This window comes from Protopterus annectens, chromosome 10.part0 (assembly GCF_019279795.1).
Source record: "Protopterus annectens isolate FY-2018-M chromosome 10.part0, PAN1.0, whole genome shotgun sequence".
Taxonomy (NCBI): domain Eukaryota; kingdom Metazoa; phylum Chordata; order Ceratodontiformes; family Protopteridae; genus Protopterus; species Protopterus annectens.
The window spans coordinates 22,430,333-22,446,102 of NC_056744.1; the positions used below are offsets into that span (position 1 = coordinate 22,430,333).

A 15,770-nucleotide genomic window follows, 5' to 3' on the forward strand; every position below is an offset into this window, starting at 1 on the left:
GACAGCAGGGTACATGATTGAAAGTATAATACAGGATAGTCAAATGATTAAACATTCCAAAATGTGAAAGACAGCACACAATAAAATAATTACTAAATAAAAAATAAAATATAAATATATATAGACATTTGAAAAAATTCATTCAACTTAATTAAAATAAAGAAAAGCTATCTGACAGCAGGGTACATGATTGAAAGTATAATACAGGATAGTCAAATGATTAAACATTCCAAAATGTGAAAGACAGCACACAACAAAATAGTTACTAAATAAAATATAAATATATATATAAACTTGCAGAAAAATATAGGAAACACCAGACCACAGCAGATAACTCAATGATGTAGCAGCGCTGGCTACGAAAGCGCTCACCATTTTTGTACTGTGGATTAAACTTTGGAGCTGTATTTGCTACTATATGCTGTGGTCTGGTGTTTCTTATATTTTTCTGCAAATACTAGTTGCTTGGGAACCCAGTCTGCTCATACCACTTTGTATTCTTTATTTGTTGAAATATATATAAACATTTTAAAAAATTCATTCAACTTAATAAAACTAAAGAAAAGCTAGAGAGACATTAAATGGTATAGATGATTAAGGCTGTGAACTGTAGTTCCTGAGGTAGATGGGTTTAATTCCCTCAGCCCTCTTAAAGTATGACCTTGTGCAAGTCACTTAACCAGATAGTGCTTGGGGGCAACTGGGAATTTAGGCTAGTCTCCTAAATGTTCCCTTGGAATGCAAGCCTGGTAAATACCTATGATTCTACTAGTGACAAAAATTTCAGTTTATGTTCTTTTACTTCTACCCCAGTTTAACTTAATCACAGGAAGTAGTCAAAATACCTATGACTTCTCAATTAGAAATAAAGTAAAACTACCTTTTGCAGGGGTATTAGTTCCAAATGAATAACTGACAGATTTATTTTTTTTACATTGAAGCACATGATAGAATGTACTGTAAAGGTCAGTACAAACATAAATAACTGTAGTAGCCCCTAGGGGACAAATGAAACAAAACATAAAGCTGTAACTGAACTAGACTTACTGAACATAAATCATACAAGGCATCAAAACACATTTTAATTTGCAGAATATTTAAATAAAATATGTAAGCTCTTTTTCTGCAGGGGTTGTGCCCCTTTGCAGCAACCCTGACATAGAGCTGTAAGCCCCCATACAGGCACACCCTAAAGATAATACCCTAACATCTAGGTCATACTATTGACAGGGTAAACGGAATAATTTGTTTTACGGGAAAACTGTTTCCTCGATATTACAAGCAATATAGTCTCAGGAATAGTATACTTAGTTTTCAAGGGTATGGGGGCCCAACCCCAACAGTAGTGGTGCAGGAACATTACCCCCTCCAACAAAATTTTCCAACACTATGTCAGTTATATATTTAATTTACTTCTAATAATTTCAAACTATAACGCTGATAATGTTTATACTGTAGTCAGCTATGTGAAGTTTGTAGACCTGATATTCAACCTTTAGTCGTGTACCTTACTGCAACTTAGCAATGTTCTAGGTAGCTGAGGTATTCACTGTTCTAATCACTCCATTCTGACAACCATACATACTTTTCACTAACTTGACACGTCTGGATTTACTACTGCTTCTGTTTTACTGTCACATGCAATTACTTAGGGCAAAAAGATATGTAAACTTGTGACACAAACAAGGCTTCTTAATCATGAATATATACAGTTAAAAGAATAAATAAACATTCAAAGCATTTTTAAACATTCACTACAACAGAAACTTCTTACTGATTTGGAATTACCTCTCTAAATTATGGTGAATGTTTACTGATCCACTTTAGACGATTGCCTTTACTCTGAATGCTTACCTTGTCTACCCGTTCTAGACTAGTACGCAGTTGTTTCTGTATGGTATACAATGTGGACAAGGAGAGTCCTTCCAAATCAGGGAAAGAACTCAGCAGTTGTGGCTCCAGACCTGTATGAAGTTCTTCTAATTCTTCCTGTAATTTCTTCACCTTCTGCTCCATACTGTCCCTCTGGTCACGAGTAAGCTTGCACTCCATTGAAGTTGAAGCTATTCGCTCATTAGCCTCTTCCACCTCCTTCTTCCAGTTGTTGCATGCCTGAAACACCAAGAAAAAATACAGATACATTTTCAGTGCAATAGAAGAAACATCTTGCAGAGGCTCTACAGAAAAGAGGACCATATAATTCGACCTTATCAAAAAGAAATCTTCAGTGCACACATACATGTAATATGTACAGTTTTACTGTCAGCACATTCCTCTGCTTTGGACACCTACAGATTTTCTCTTTTATTTTATTTGCCTACCAATCTGTACTTAATATTATGGTTTGCACCATTATGCATTGCACATTATGGTTTGCACATTCTTTTTCCTTTGTGGCTGTATGTTTTTCTTTTATCTTTTATTGTCCTTTTTATTTCCTTGTTATTCTGGCTGAGCTTGAAAATGGTCCACTAAAATTAGTGCTCAATTCCAGTTAACAATTTTTATTTATTTTATAATTTATCTTTTGTTGACTGCGTTAGTCCCACTAGGCTAGTGCCTCTTTTCAGGGGAAACCAGAGGTTTCATAGTTTCATAGTAGTGTACTAGGCTATCTGCCCTGGGGCATTTACAAGCCTAGCCAACAATGATGTGGCTTACGCCACCCCGTATTATATAGTTGAGCCTCTCTAGTAGTGACACATGTGGGACCCCATTATTTAGTAAACTATACCTCTGTCTAGTAGTGACACTGAGGTGACTCCCGGGGTAAACTTACGATCTCCCATCCATGCATCGAGATTTTTCTTGAACAGTGCCAATGAAGGGCTCTGTCTCACATGAACTGGGATTTTGTTCCAGAGTACGGGTAACCTCTGTGTTATGAATCTATCCCTCCAGCATGTTTTATTCATATTTGTGCAGAGGTTGAAATCTTTAGCTCGCGTGGTTCTGGTGGATCTGGATTTTTGAGATGGAGCATGTCCATCAGTTCTTGGTTGGACATGGCCCTATATGTTAGGCACAAATCACCTCTGAGCAGGCGGTATGCTACTGAATAGAGCTGGAGTTTCTTTAATCTAGCTGGATAAGGCACATGTTTGAGACCCATGATCCTCTTGGTGAGGTACTTCTGGGGTCTTTCCAGTTGTTGCATGTGCCGGGTGAGATACATCCCAAATGGAGCATTATATTCAATCATGGGCCTGACAAGTGAGGAATATAGAGGTACAATGACCTCCTTTGATCTGGATGAGAATCCCTTCATGATGAGATGGGCAAGGTAGAATGTCTTTCTGACCACTTTGGCAACACGGTTGTCAAAGGAGAGGTCACTATCGACTTGAGTCCCCAGGTCTCTGATTACTTCTTCCGTACTCAGTGGGTTATTGTCTATGTGATAATTTGTGGGTACTTTGTTTTTCCCAAAGGGTATGACTATACATTTTTTGGCGTTAAGTTTGAGGCCATGATTCCGGCACCAGTTGTCCGTTTCAGTGAGACCTTTCTGTAGGATGTGTGTGTCAGCAGGTGAATCAACTATGGCACCCAGTTTGCAGTCATCTGCAAACTTTGTCAGCCATAATCCTCCCATATTTGCTTTCACATCCGAGAAGTAAATGCCGAATAAGAGTGGTCCCAAGACTGAGCCCTGTGGGACACCACTCGTGACTGGTTTTGAGTCTGACATGGCTCCAGCAATTTTGACCTTATGGGTTCTGTTTTTAGCCAGTTTGCTACCCATCTTGTGACATATGGATTTACATTTAGGCTGCTGAGCTTGTCTATGATGCCAGAGTGTGGTATCGTGTCAAAGGCTTTAGCCAAGTCCAAGTAGGCAGGTGGACAGCCTTGCCCTCGTCGATGGCACTAGTGACTGTCTCAAGAAGTCAACCAGGTTTAAGAGGCAGGATCTGCCTTTACAAAACCGAACTGGGTGGGATCAAGGGTCTGCAGATCTCCAATATCGCCATTTATGAGTTCCATGATGATTCTTTCCATAGCCTTGCAGACCAGGCTGGTCAGACTTATGGGGCGGTAGTTACCAGGGTCAGTAGAATTTCCCCCTTTGTGGAGTGGGACCACTGTTGCTGTGCGCCAGTGTTCAGGTACATATCCTGTAGTGAGGCTAAGATTGAATAGCGTTTTAGGTGCGGGTTTAGTTCATCTTGAAGTTCACGTAACACGCAACCGGGATACCATCGGGTCCCATAGATGCTGTGTTTTTGCTTTGTTGAATGCTGATTTCACCTGTATGTCTGAGATGACAGGTAGGTTACATTCAGCAGGGATAATTACTACATCTTTAGGGGTGAGGGAGGGAGAAATTTGCACTGAACCTATCTGCCAGAATATTGGCAATGTCGGTAGGGTCAGTGAATTTTTGTCGTTGTGTACCAACTCAGAGCATATCTGAGAATTTCCTCCCAAGGTTCTGACATAATTGAAGAAGGCCTTGTGATTGTCTTTGGTATCCTTGGCAATCTTTCTCTCAAAGTTGGCTTTAGATGTTTTATGAGAGAACGTAGTTTTTACTTGTGCTGATCAGGGAAGCCTTTCCTTGTGGGATTTGGCTTTGTCCTGCAGTAGCTTCCTTCTTTTGTTGTACAGTTTGTTTATAGCGGGTCCACCAAACCGGCGTTTTCCTTGGTGGAGAGGGTCTTGGTTTTAGTTGGGATTGCTTGATCCATGCATTCTTGGAGATGTCCGTAGAAGGCTGTTGTGTAGGATTCAGCATTTTGGGATGTGGTTTCCATTAACCCAGTAGGCTTAAAGGATATCATTTCTGACTTAAGGAGTGTAAAGTCAGCTTTTGAAAAATTTTTCACTGTAGTCTTTTGTTCTGGGGTGGGGGTGGGATATGTACATCCAACGTGATCAGTTTATGGTCAGATCTTACTAGTGAGGGGTTTATATCCGGTGCGGAGCATTTGGACCCCATGTTTGTGATAATCAGGTCAAGTATATTATCTCTCCTTATAGGAGAAGTGACCAGTTGCTCCATAGCATTTGAGTTAATGAATTCCAGGAATCTTTGGGCTAGGGTGTTAGGGCTAGAATAGTGGGCCCAGTCTATGTTGGGGTAGTTGAAGTCACCCCATATGATGGTGTTTGGTGTGACATTCATATCCTCCAGTGTGGCATTTCTACTTCTGCTGCAGGAAATTTGGCATCAGGGAAGTTCCCCTACTCATCCATTTATTGGAGAGTGGGACAATTGTGAGTGTTATGCTTCCTTCTTAAATTCTGGGTATGCAGGCAGCATGCAGAAGAAGGCGGCTTGTAGCTATGTCCACATCAGCAGATGTTTTACATTCAGACGTCGGAGAGAATTCATTGGTTAGTGAGTCAACAGGAGAGGAGAAAGAAGTAAATGTTACAATGATGAAGTCAATCAAGACTTCACAGTGAGTTGGTAAAGATTCGGAGGTAAATGGTGTCAAGGGCTAGGTGGCTGAACATCCTAATTTGTTGCTAATGATGTGGTCGCAAGTGGAGAAGTAGTAGTAAGGGAAGGTAATCGTGTCGTCTCAAGAATCAGAAACCATGTTTCAGCAGGAACTGTTCGATGACAATAGTGTGGACTATAATGAAGTAATGGTTATAACTCTCTAGTCAGGAGAACTGCAGGATTTTATTTTACAAGAGTTAATAAGCAAAAGTGAAATGGAGACTGGAAAGAATGTGGTGTTCGGGGATATAATAGACAAAATTCACAATGAAGACAAAGTCTGTACATCAGGAAAAAGAACGAAAACATATGCTGAGATGGTGAAAGAGAATGTGTGTGTGATAAGAGACCTTGGGACCCAGGTGGACAGTAGTCTCTCCTTTGATAGTCACATCACCACAGTAGTCAGGAAGTCCTTCTACATGGCACACCTCATCATAAAAGGGTTCTTAGCCTGGAAAAAAGAGGTCATTGTTCCCCTCTACTGGACACTCATTAGACCTATTATAGAGTACAACGCCCCTTTTGGAATGTACCTCACAAGATATCTGCAGCAGCTGGAAAGGCCACAGAAGTACCTCATAAAGAGGATTACTGTCCTCAAACAAATGCCCTACACTGACTGCCTCAAAAAACTCCAGCTTTACTCCATAGCATATTGCCTACTCAGAGTTAATCTCTGCTTAACATATAAAGCTATGTCAAACCCAGAGCTGTTGGCCATGCTACACCTAAGGAAATCCCAATCCCTCCGAGATACACGCTCTAGGGACTTAAACCTTGTCACCACAATAAACAGGACATGCTGGAGGGATAGATTCCTGTCCCAGAGACTACCCATACTCTGGAACAGGCTACCCATCTATGTCAAGCAAAGTTCTTCATTAGCACTTTTCAAGAAAAATCTTGATGAGTGGATGGGAAATAGGAAATACACCCCCGGGATCACTTCTGTGTCTCTGCTCGACAGTGGCACAGGAAAATAACTTTCTTGGGTGGCATAAGCCAAGGAACCTTGTTGGCTAGGCTTACATAGACCCTTGGGCCGATAGCCTAGTACCAACCTATGAACCTATGAACCTATGAAAAGAGGAACAGCTAGTAAAGAAACAAATGAAATGAAGAAATTAAACAATAAGGATTTTCAGTAAAGAAGGAGGATGAAGAGGTATGACATTGTGCAACATTATTTCTGCATTTCAAAAACAGAGGTAAGAACTTTTATTCATATTAGCAAAGAAACTTTTTGTGACTTTACTTTTGTAAATAGACAGGCAATAGAAAAAAAAATTTGGGGGGGGGGCATTTGAAACTAAAAAAAATCTGGAATCCTTATGTGATAAAAACTTTTTCTAGAGAAATTAAGAAAGAAAATCCATGTACAATTTATGAATTAAATTGAAAAATTGACTTTACAGACATTTAAGTAACATATGCAAGGTAGTGCTAAACATTTCTGAAGTGTTTGATAACAGAGGTTTATGGACTGGGAGATGGAATTGTAATGTTATTTTAAAAATGGAGAATGAACAAAATGATCCATATTCTGAACATTACAAATGTAGAAGGACAAAAAGGTGTTGTGAAATATTGGAATCAACCTAAAACCTATTTCTGTTTTGGAAAAACAGATAATTTGATTGTTGATTGTACAAAAGAAAATGTTTTTTATGTGGAGTAATAGGATATGATGCAAAAAATGTGAGTTAAAATGCTAAAACATAATAAGTCTGGACAGATGGATGGATTTTAAGGAAGGGGAGGAAGATTTAAATGGAAATGTTATTTCACAAAAGCAAGAACAAACTCGAGATTATGGAAGTTGCAACTTATGAATAATAGGAGCAAGGAAACGTGGAAGAGGATGTTGTTAAAATAGTTGAAAATAAAAATAAGGTTAGAAGTTCATTTCATGAAGAACAAGAGTTAAATACGAAGAAGGGTCAGAAATCAATAAAAAAATTAGACTGGTAAAAGGGTAAGGAAAAAGAAAAAAAATCATTGGATTAAATATTAAATAAAAAAAGAAAGGAAAAGGGTGAAGATTTTATTTCTTCATTCTACATAGGATTTTTTGGAATAAAAACAGTGTCAATTTTAGGATACTAGAGTTAAATGTTAATAGTTTTAAAAGTATCATTAGAAAACCGGAGATTATAGAATGGTGTAAAAGGTTTGATAGTGACATTATTATATTAGAATACAGGAGATTTCTAACGAAGGAAGAAAGACTGCAAGCTGATATTTTGTGGGGAAATAAGATATTTTGGAATTTAAGACAAGAGCTATGTTCAGGAACAAGAATAGTTACCAAAAAGATAGTTAAGGTTCTTGATATAACCTTAGTTTTAATGGGTAGGATAACAGTTATTGATGTAGGCTGGACAGATAAGGTATACAGAATAATACAATTATATGCATCCATGACTAACAGACAGAAAATATGTTTAACTTAATTTTGAATTATATCTATATTAACATGGATATTATAACAGTGGGAGACTTCGATTGTGACTTGAGAAATAAAAAGAAACGAAATGTTAGAAACATTATGGAAATTATGAAATGAGGTAAATTAAGTTTGTGGAAGAACAATACATGAAGCTATAGCAGAGGAAATATATAACAAAAGATGAAGGTGCAATAGAAACAGGGTTGTCTCATTATTAAGCTACCTGGATAGAGTTAAGAGATAATACAAGTGGTATTAGGATAGGGAAAGGCCTAAAAAGGTTGCATGAGGTAGAATAGAGTTACGGGAAGATCTTATAGGTAGGAGGCAATTTTACAATGATTGGTCAGAATGCTGGATGTATTTTAAAAAGAAATATAAAACATGTTACCAGGGATGGCAAGTGAAGAAGAGTTATAATTTAAGTGAAGAAGTTTTTTGATAACTTATAAATAAAAAGAAAAACAAATGCAGCAAAGTCATTATCCATTTCTCAAGCAACTGGCACTCCCAAGCAACCAGCATTTTTGATTGGTTCGTATACCGACATACTATTCCGCGTTGAGTAGAAATGGCTCCACTTTGCGATTTTTGATTAGCTCATATGCCGGCACACGAGACAATCAAATCTGGCAAAGCAGAGCCTCTTCTGTTCAATGCGGAACAGCCCTCTGTTCTGCATTGTGTAGAAGTGGCTCTGCTTTGTGATTTTTGAGCCAGTCAAAAATGGCAAAGTGGAGCCTCTTCTGTTCAGTGCGGAACAGCCCACTGTTCTGCACTGAACAGAAGAGGCTCCACTTTGCCATTTTTGATTGGCTCGTATACGAGCCAATCAAAAATCGTAAAACATCTCTCAAGCAACCAGAAACTACACTCAACCAGCATTTACCAATCCTCATGGGTACCGATGAAGTGAGAGTTTACTGTATTTTAGTAAATAAAAAATTATGCAATGAATAAAAAAAAAATGTTATTTAAACAGATTTTCTTCAGGGTAAAAAAGAAGAGGTAGTAAAAGAAGATAGTTTAATGACAGATAAAAAGGAGTAGTGCTGAATGATCAAAAAATATAATGAGAAGAGTTGTAGAATATATTCAAGATATGAAAAAGATAGGCTAGAAAGATAAGGTATTATGGAAAGTTAAAACTTGTTCTTATCAAGACAATATGGATTTGGAAAAGAGAATAGAAATTGAGGAAATGGATAGAATTTTAGGACATGTACAAGTGTGTCAGAAAAATATGTATTAATGTGTGTGCTTAATGCTACTTAGAAACTAAATGAGTTAACACGTTTTTCATTCTATTTTATATACAGCTTTGTTTTATATGAGGCTAAAAGATGCTTTTGAAACTGCAGTGTGCTTTCTGAAACTTGCAAGATGCCCTCTGACCTAGTAACTGCTAGCACAGCAAAATTCATGTTTATGCCTTTTGGAAATGTACTTGAGAAGCAGGTGATTATCTGCTAGGTCAGGAAGCAATGAATGAACAATGCCATATTCTATAATGTAATGATTTTGAACAATTAGCTCTGTTCGAAGTATAAGAACACGCACAGCTGCAGAAGGAAGAGATAAATCAGACAAAGGACTGTTGGAGAAATGAACTGCAATCTATACTTGCTTTGTGCTCAAATTAGCCATAGTACCTTGAATGGTAACATTGCATATATCTAACCGGTGGTAGCCAAGGCCACGTTGTTTTTCTTAGGAAGTTTCTCACAAAAATTGATAGTACAAGCAGAAATTTACAAAAACAATCACTACGAAATGATGATGTTAAAACTTGTGATTTACTACGTCAGCTTGGTAGGCAATGTCTTATTAGAAAATGTATAAAAATGCTTGCATTTCCTGATTCTAGTCAGACAAACTCTGTATTAGCAAGTTTTTGTCTCCTTGCTGCAAGATTAAAGTGCCTTAACCTGAACCTACCATGTACTGATCATTTTTAAAGTATATTTTTCCTTTGACAGATTGGTCCTTCGGACCGGAAATTATATCTCTCACTCTAGCTCAGGTCAGAATGGGCCCGGTGACATGAAGCCGTACGAGGAAGAAGCCACATCGGTTCTTCTGTTTTGAAAGACCTCCGACTGAACTGTCGTTCAAAAGAGGCCAGCCACTGTTTCTGATCTGTGATTGGAGGACGAGTCAACGTTCCGGTGGGATCAAAACACGGAGGCTCAGGTAAGGAGGAATTTACCTTTTTCTGTTTTAGATCAGGGACTTGTTACAGTATTTTTGTTTTTGTCAGGGAGATTTGCAAGTGCAGATCAGGGACAAAAAAGATTGCTGTCTTGTCATAGATCAGGGAAACAAAATAGGTAGGCAGTTATTCTAGATAAACTGTGAAAAAGTGTAAGTCGTGGTACACGTGATAAAAAGGGTTATGTAACAATTTCTGACTTAGCTAAGGCAACATGGGAAATCGGTGCACAAAAAGTTCCCGAGACCCGCCCTTAACCGAAGATGCGAAATATATGCAATTACAGCGTGCCGATAATGTTAGGTATTATACAAAAATGGGTTAATAAATACAAATTTGATGGTAATTTAGATAAACCTTCACTTATTAAACTTGTTAGACAACTTAAAACAGATGCGAAAGGTCAGCTAAAAAAGCAACGACAATTAGGAGTCCCTCAGGCACACAGGTGGCTTGAGGAGGCAAACCGCAAGGAACAAAAGATTAAAAATTCAAAAGCAATGTTTTTAGATAAAGAAGACAATAACTTGGTAATAGCAACAGCCCCTCCGCTTCCCTTACCAGAATATGAAGCGAGTGGACAAGCTGATCCACCTCCGCTATACCCAGCTGTTCCTGCAAAACCAAAGCCGTTTATCAGAGATCCTATCGAGACCAGGTCTCGAACACGCAACTTAAGAGGGGATATTGAATTGTATGAAATAAATAAAAATTCACAAGCTATGAGTGAAGAAGAGATATGTCCACTCATAGAAGTACCAAATCCGCAGGCAGGACAGGACCCAACTCTTCTAGTATATAGACCGTGGACACCAGAAGACATCCGGAAAGCCACAGAGGGAATTCCCCATCCAAAAGTTAATTTTAGAAAATTCTTAGAAGACTTACAGGGCATGAGGTTAAGTTACCATTTGAATGGAGAGGAAGTAGAGAAAGTAGTCAGACAAATCGTAGGTCCAGATTGGCACATGATCAGTGGCAACTGGAATCCCCGTGACGCAGAGCTTAGACCATTCCCACATAGTAACACAGAACTGGATAACAGAGTGAAAGGTCTGACAGACCGAATCTCAGACAAATGGAAGCCTAGGGCTGATTAATCAATGCATACAACAAGAAGGTGAAACTGTGGATAGATATTATGCCAGATTATTAGAATGTTTTAATAACCATTGTGGAATGCAGGTACCTGAAGACCAAACACATGATTCCCCATATGAGCAGCAGCTAAAGAATGCAGTTTTGAAAGGCAGTATTGCACCCATTAGCAGCTTTATTACAAAGCACATGGTAGATCATCGTACAAGTAGATTACAGCCATTACTTGAATATGCAAGACATGCCGAAAGGCATTTTAATAGCAAAAAGAAAAAGAAAACTCAAGTATTTGCAGTAGAAGATGGATCAGAAGTCTTTGTAGTACAAACTGGGAAGAAGGGTAAGAAAAATATCCAGGGAAACAAACAATCTGATAAACGATCAGAAGACTTTGGAGAAAGAAAGAAAAGGGGTGAATGTTTTAAATGCGGGAAAAAGGGACATTTAGCAAGGGATTGCAGGCAAAATAAAAAGGTAACCACAGAAGACAAGGAAGGTGAGGACTGACTATATGATAGTCAAGAATCACTGGAAAGGAATAAACAAGAAAAGACAAGTGCAAATGTGATAGAAGGGGTAGAGGACGTGATAGAGGATGTGCATGAAATCACAGATAATGAATAAAATGAAATTTTGGACTTAGCATTATTGAGCCTAGAGCTCTACTTAGCAGACACAAAACCGCAAGTTAGACTTTTGGTAGAGGGGAGGGAAGTTAAATTCCTGTGTGACTCAGGGGCTTCACGGACCCTGATACATCCTTCCAAACTACCAGAAAATTCAGAATCACTTGACTACATATTAGTGAAAGCAGCTAATGGACAGCTGTATCGGGAGCCACTCTCCCGCAACACAGCGATAATTGACCCAGTTTCAGGGATGACCCAGAAAAGCAAAATTGTTGTTTCTGTAAAATGCCCAGTGAATCTCTTGGGCAGGGACCTAATGCAGATATTTGGCATAGCCGTAGTTCCAACTATGCAGGGTATGGAAGCACAGCGTCAAATGGATACTTTTGTAGTGCGACCGGAAGGTGAAACATTTTATTGGTACAGCCAGGACATAGTTACGACTGGTCCAGGGGCAGTAACCAAAGAACTGATAAATGTAGCCATCAGTAAATCCCCCTCCCTTGACACTGATAAACAGCATTTGTTGCATTGCACTCTACATTACTGTAGCAAACCAGGACCTGATAAAGAATATGAGCAAGAACTGTTTAGAAACCATGCTAACAGATTAGTATTACGAAATTTGTACTGGGACACAGAAGGAAACAGTTTAGTGAGCTGTTCATTGCCCCAGGAATTCTTAGCACTTTACAAATCTAATCGATTACCACATGTGAGTTTGACTAAAGATAAAAATGTGAAGTGAGCAAATCTAGGAGAAAAACTCACAAAGTGGGAAAAGCAGACAGAGTTAGAACTTTCCGAACAGGGAGTACAAAAGCAGAAACTAAACTGGATAACACAGACACACCCAGCTGTACACTCACAGGCAAGTGAGGACAGCTGAGTAGCACTCTTACTAGAGGAAGAGGAAAAAGCCTTACGAGACGTACCAGAGACTCTCTGGTCAACAGGGAAATCAGATGTAGGACTTATTCGTACAGCAGGACCAGTTACTATCACGCCAAAATCAGCATTTAGACCTCAAAAGAGACAGTATCCCTTGAGAAAGGAATCAGAAATAGGAATCAAACCTATAATAGCATCCTTACTTAAGGAAGGAGTCTTGATAGAATCTCCCGATTCACCATGTAATACACCCTTATTTCCTGTTAGGAAAGCAAACGGAGAATGGCGTATGGTCCAAGATTTACAAGCTGTAAATGACGCAGTTATACCTAGGGCACCTACGGTGCCAGATCCACACACTTTATTGAATGATTTGAAACCTCAACAAAAGTATTTTTCTGTGGTAGATATTAGCAATGCATTTTTCTCAATACCGATACACCCTGACAGCCAACATTGGTTTGCATTTACATTTCAGGGGAAAAGGTATACATATACGCACTACCACAGGGATATTGTGAAAGTCCAACAATATTCGCACAGGAAATGGCAAGTAACCTGGCAGGATTTATCCCACCGAAAGGCAGTCATTTTACTTTATGTAGACGACATTCTGCTGGCAGCCCCCACACAGCAAGAATGCAGAGAGGATACCATAGCATTACTACAATTTGTAGCCACTCAAGGACACAAGGTAAACAAGAACAAACTGCAACTTTGGAAAAAACAGGTAAAATACCTGGGATATGTAATATCCAAAGAAGGCAGAATATTAGATGAAGACAGAAAAATAGCAATATTACAAGCACCTAAACCAACTACCAAGAAGGAAATGATGTCCTTCCTAGGTACTACTAACTTTTGTCGGAGTTGGATTCCAAACTATGCCTTGGAATCTGCTCCACTGACCAACTTGATATTCAAAAAGCCTATGGCAGCACAAGATTTATTACATTGGACACCAGAAGCAGAATCAGCTTTCTACAAATTGAAACAGCTGATAACTTCTTCATTAGTTTTAGGATTACCAAACTATCATAAATGATTTTTCCAAACTGTAGATTGTAAGCAAGGTTATATAACATCAGTGTTAACACAACAGCATGGGGACAAACAATGCCCCATAGCTTACTATTCATCACAGCTAGACCCAGTGGCGCGATCCCTGCCCCACTGTGTACAAGCAGTAGTCGCAGCTGCAATGGCAGTGCAGGCTTCAGCCTCAGTAGTGTTGTTCCACCCTCTCACATTGAGAGTGCCTCATGCAGTCGCGATTATTTTACTGCAAGAAAAAGTAGCATATCTTTCTTCTGCTAGACATCTTTCCTGTATGACTATACTGTTGAGCCAACCTCATATGACAATAGAACGATGCACAACTTTGAATCAGTCAACCTTGCTCCCAAACCCTGCAGATGGCAAACCACACTGCTGCCTGCAGGAGATTGAGCAAAAGACACTACCTAGAAAAGATCTTACAGATGTTCCCTTGGATGATGCCGAGGTGACATACTATGTGGACAGCTCGTGCAGGAGGGGTCCCACAGGACAGAATCTAGTGGGGTATGCAGTAGTTTCTGATACTGAGATTTTAGAAGCAAAGTCTTTACCACACAACTTATCTGCACAAGCAGCAGAATTGATTGCTTTAACAAGGGCATGTACCTTGGCAAAAGGTAAACGAGTGAATATTTTTACTGACAGCCAGTATGCTTTTTCTACTGTACATGTTTTTGCGCAGCAGTGGAAAAATAGAGGAATGATAACATCTACTGGTAAACCAATTAACCATGCGCAATTTATTTTAGATTTGTTAGACTATTCAGTTACCTCAGAAAGTAGCTATTTGCAAATGCGTAGCTCATACCAAGCAACAGGATAGAATTTCAAAAGGTAATGTGAGGGCTGATACAGCTGCAAAACAAGCAGCTTCAGCTTCAGAAGTATTTCTTTTGAGTGAGGAATTACAACCATCTGAGATTTTAGATTTAGAAATGTTAAAAACAATGCAGACACTTACTACAAATGTAGAAAAACAAAAGTGGATAAAGCGAGGAGCAATCCTTGAGAAGGGACTGTACATCTCCAAAGAAAAGAAACCAATTTTACCATCTAACTTGTTTAGATATGCAGCTTTGTTGAGCCATGGGCAGTGCCATGTCTCAACAGGGGGGATGGTACAGTTAGTGAATCGAGTGTTTACGACGTATGGATTTACAAACTACACAAAAAATTTTTGTGCAGCATGCCATGTTTGTAACAAGCATCATGCACAAGGGGCATTAAAACCTAAGCAAGGGAGTTTCCCTACACCACCGTATCCATTCCATACTATCTGTATGGATTTTACAGAGCTGAACAAATGCGAAAATAAGAAGTACTGCCTTGTCATTATAGATATGTTTTCCAAATGGGTGGAAGCTTTTCCAACTAAAAATCCAGATGCAGCTACTGTTGCAAAAGTCCTCGTTAAAGAAATTATTCCTAGATTTGGCATACCGGAAAAGATTTATAGTGACAATGGCACACACTTTGTAAATAAAACTATACAACAACTAAGCCGTTATTTCGGGATTTCTCTGAAAAAACATTGTGCATACCCCCCCATAATCTGCAGGATTAGTAGAGAGGCATAATGGGGTTTTGAAAAACAAACTTAGGAAATTGGTTAGTGAGACACAAAAGAACTGGGTGCACTGTCTACCTCTGGCACTGTTGAGCATGAGAACTGTTCCAAATGTAAAAGGGTTAACTCCTTTTGAAATTCTGTTTGGGAGGGCATATTATACACCTCAGTGGAAACCTCTCATGCCTGCAGAGCAGGAGGCTGACAGTTCACTTGCAGAGTACATGAGGCGATTTTTGAATAACAAACTTTTGCAGTTAAATTCTGTTTCAGATAAAGAACAAACCAAACCATCAGAAGCAGCAATAGCCCCAGGCACGTGGGTCTGGGTGAAGGTTGTGAAGAAAAAGAACTGGAGTTCTCCGAAGTGGGAAGGACCGTACCAGGTACTACTGTCGACACCACTGTAG

At 39.0% G+C, this 15,770-nt stretch overlaps 1 protein-coding gene across 2 annotated transcripts in view; it reads right to left on the reverse strand.

Annotated features, from left to right (window-relative positions):
- The window catches only part of UNK (unk zinc finger), an 874,631-nt gene that overhangs the window by 32,138 nt on the left and 826,723 nt on the right, over positions 1-15,770 (reverse strand). For both annotated transcript variants that reach the window (XM_044084965.1, XM_044084967.1), the window contains one exon: positions 1,855-2,112. In XM_044084965.1, the coding sequence (XP_043940900.1) occupies positions 1,855-2,112 (258 nt within the window). The remainder of the gene's footprint in view (positions 1-1,854; positions 2,113-15,770) is intronic.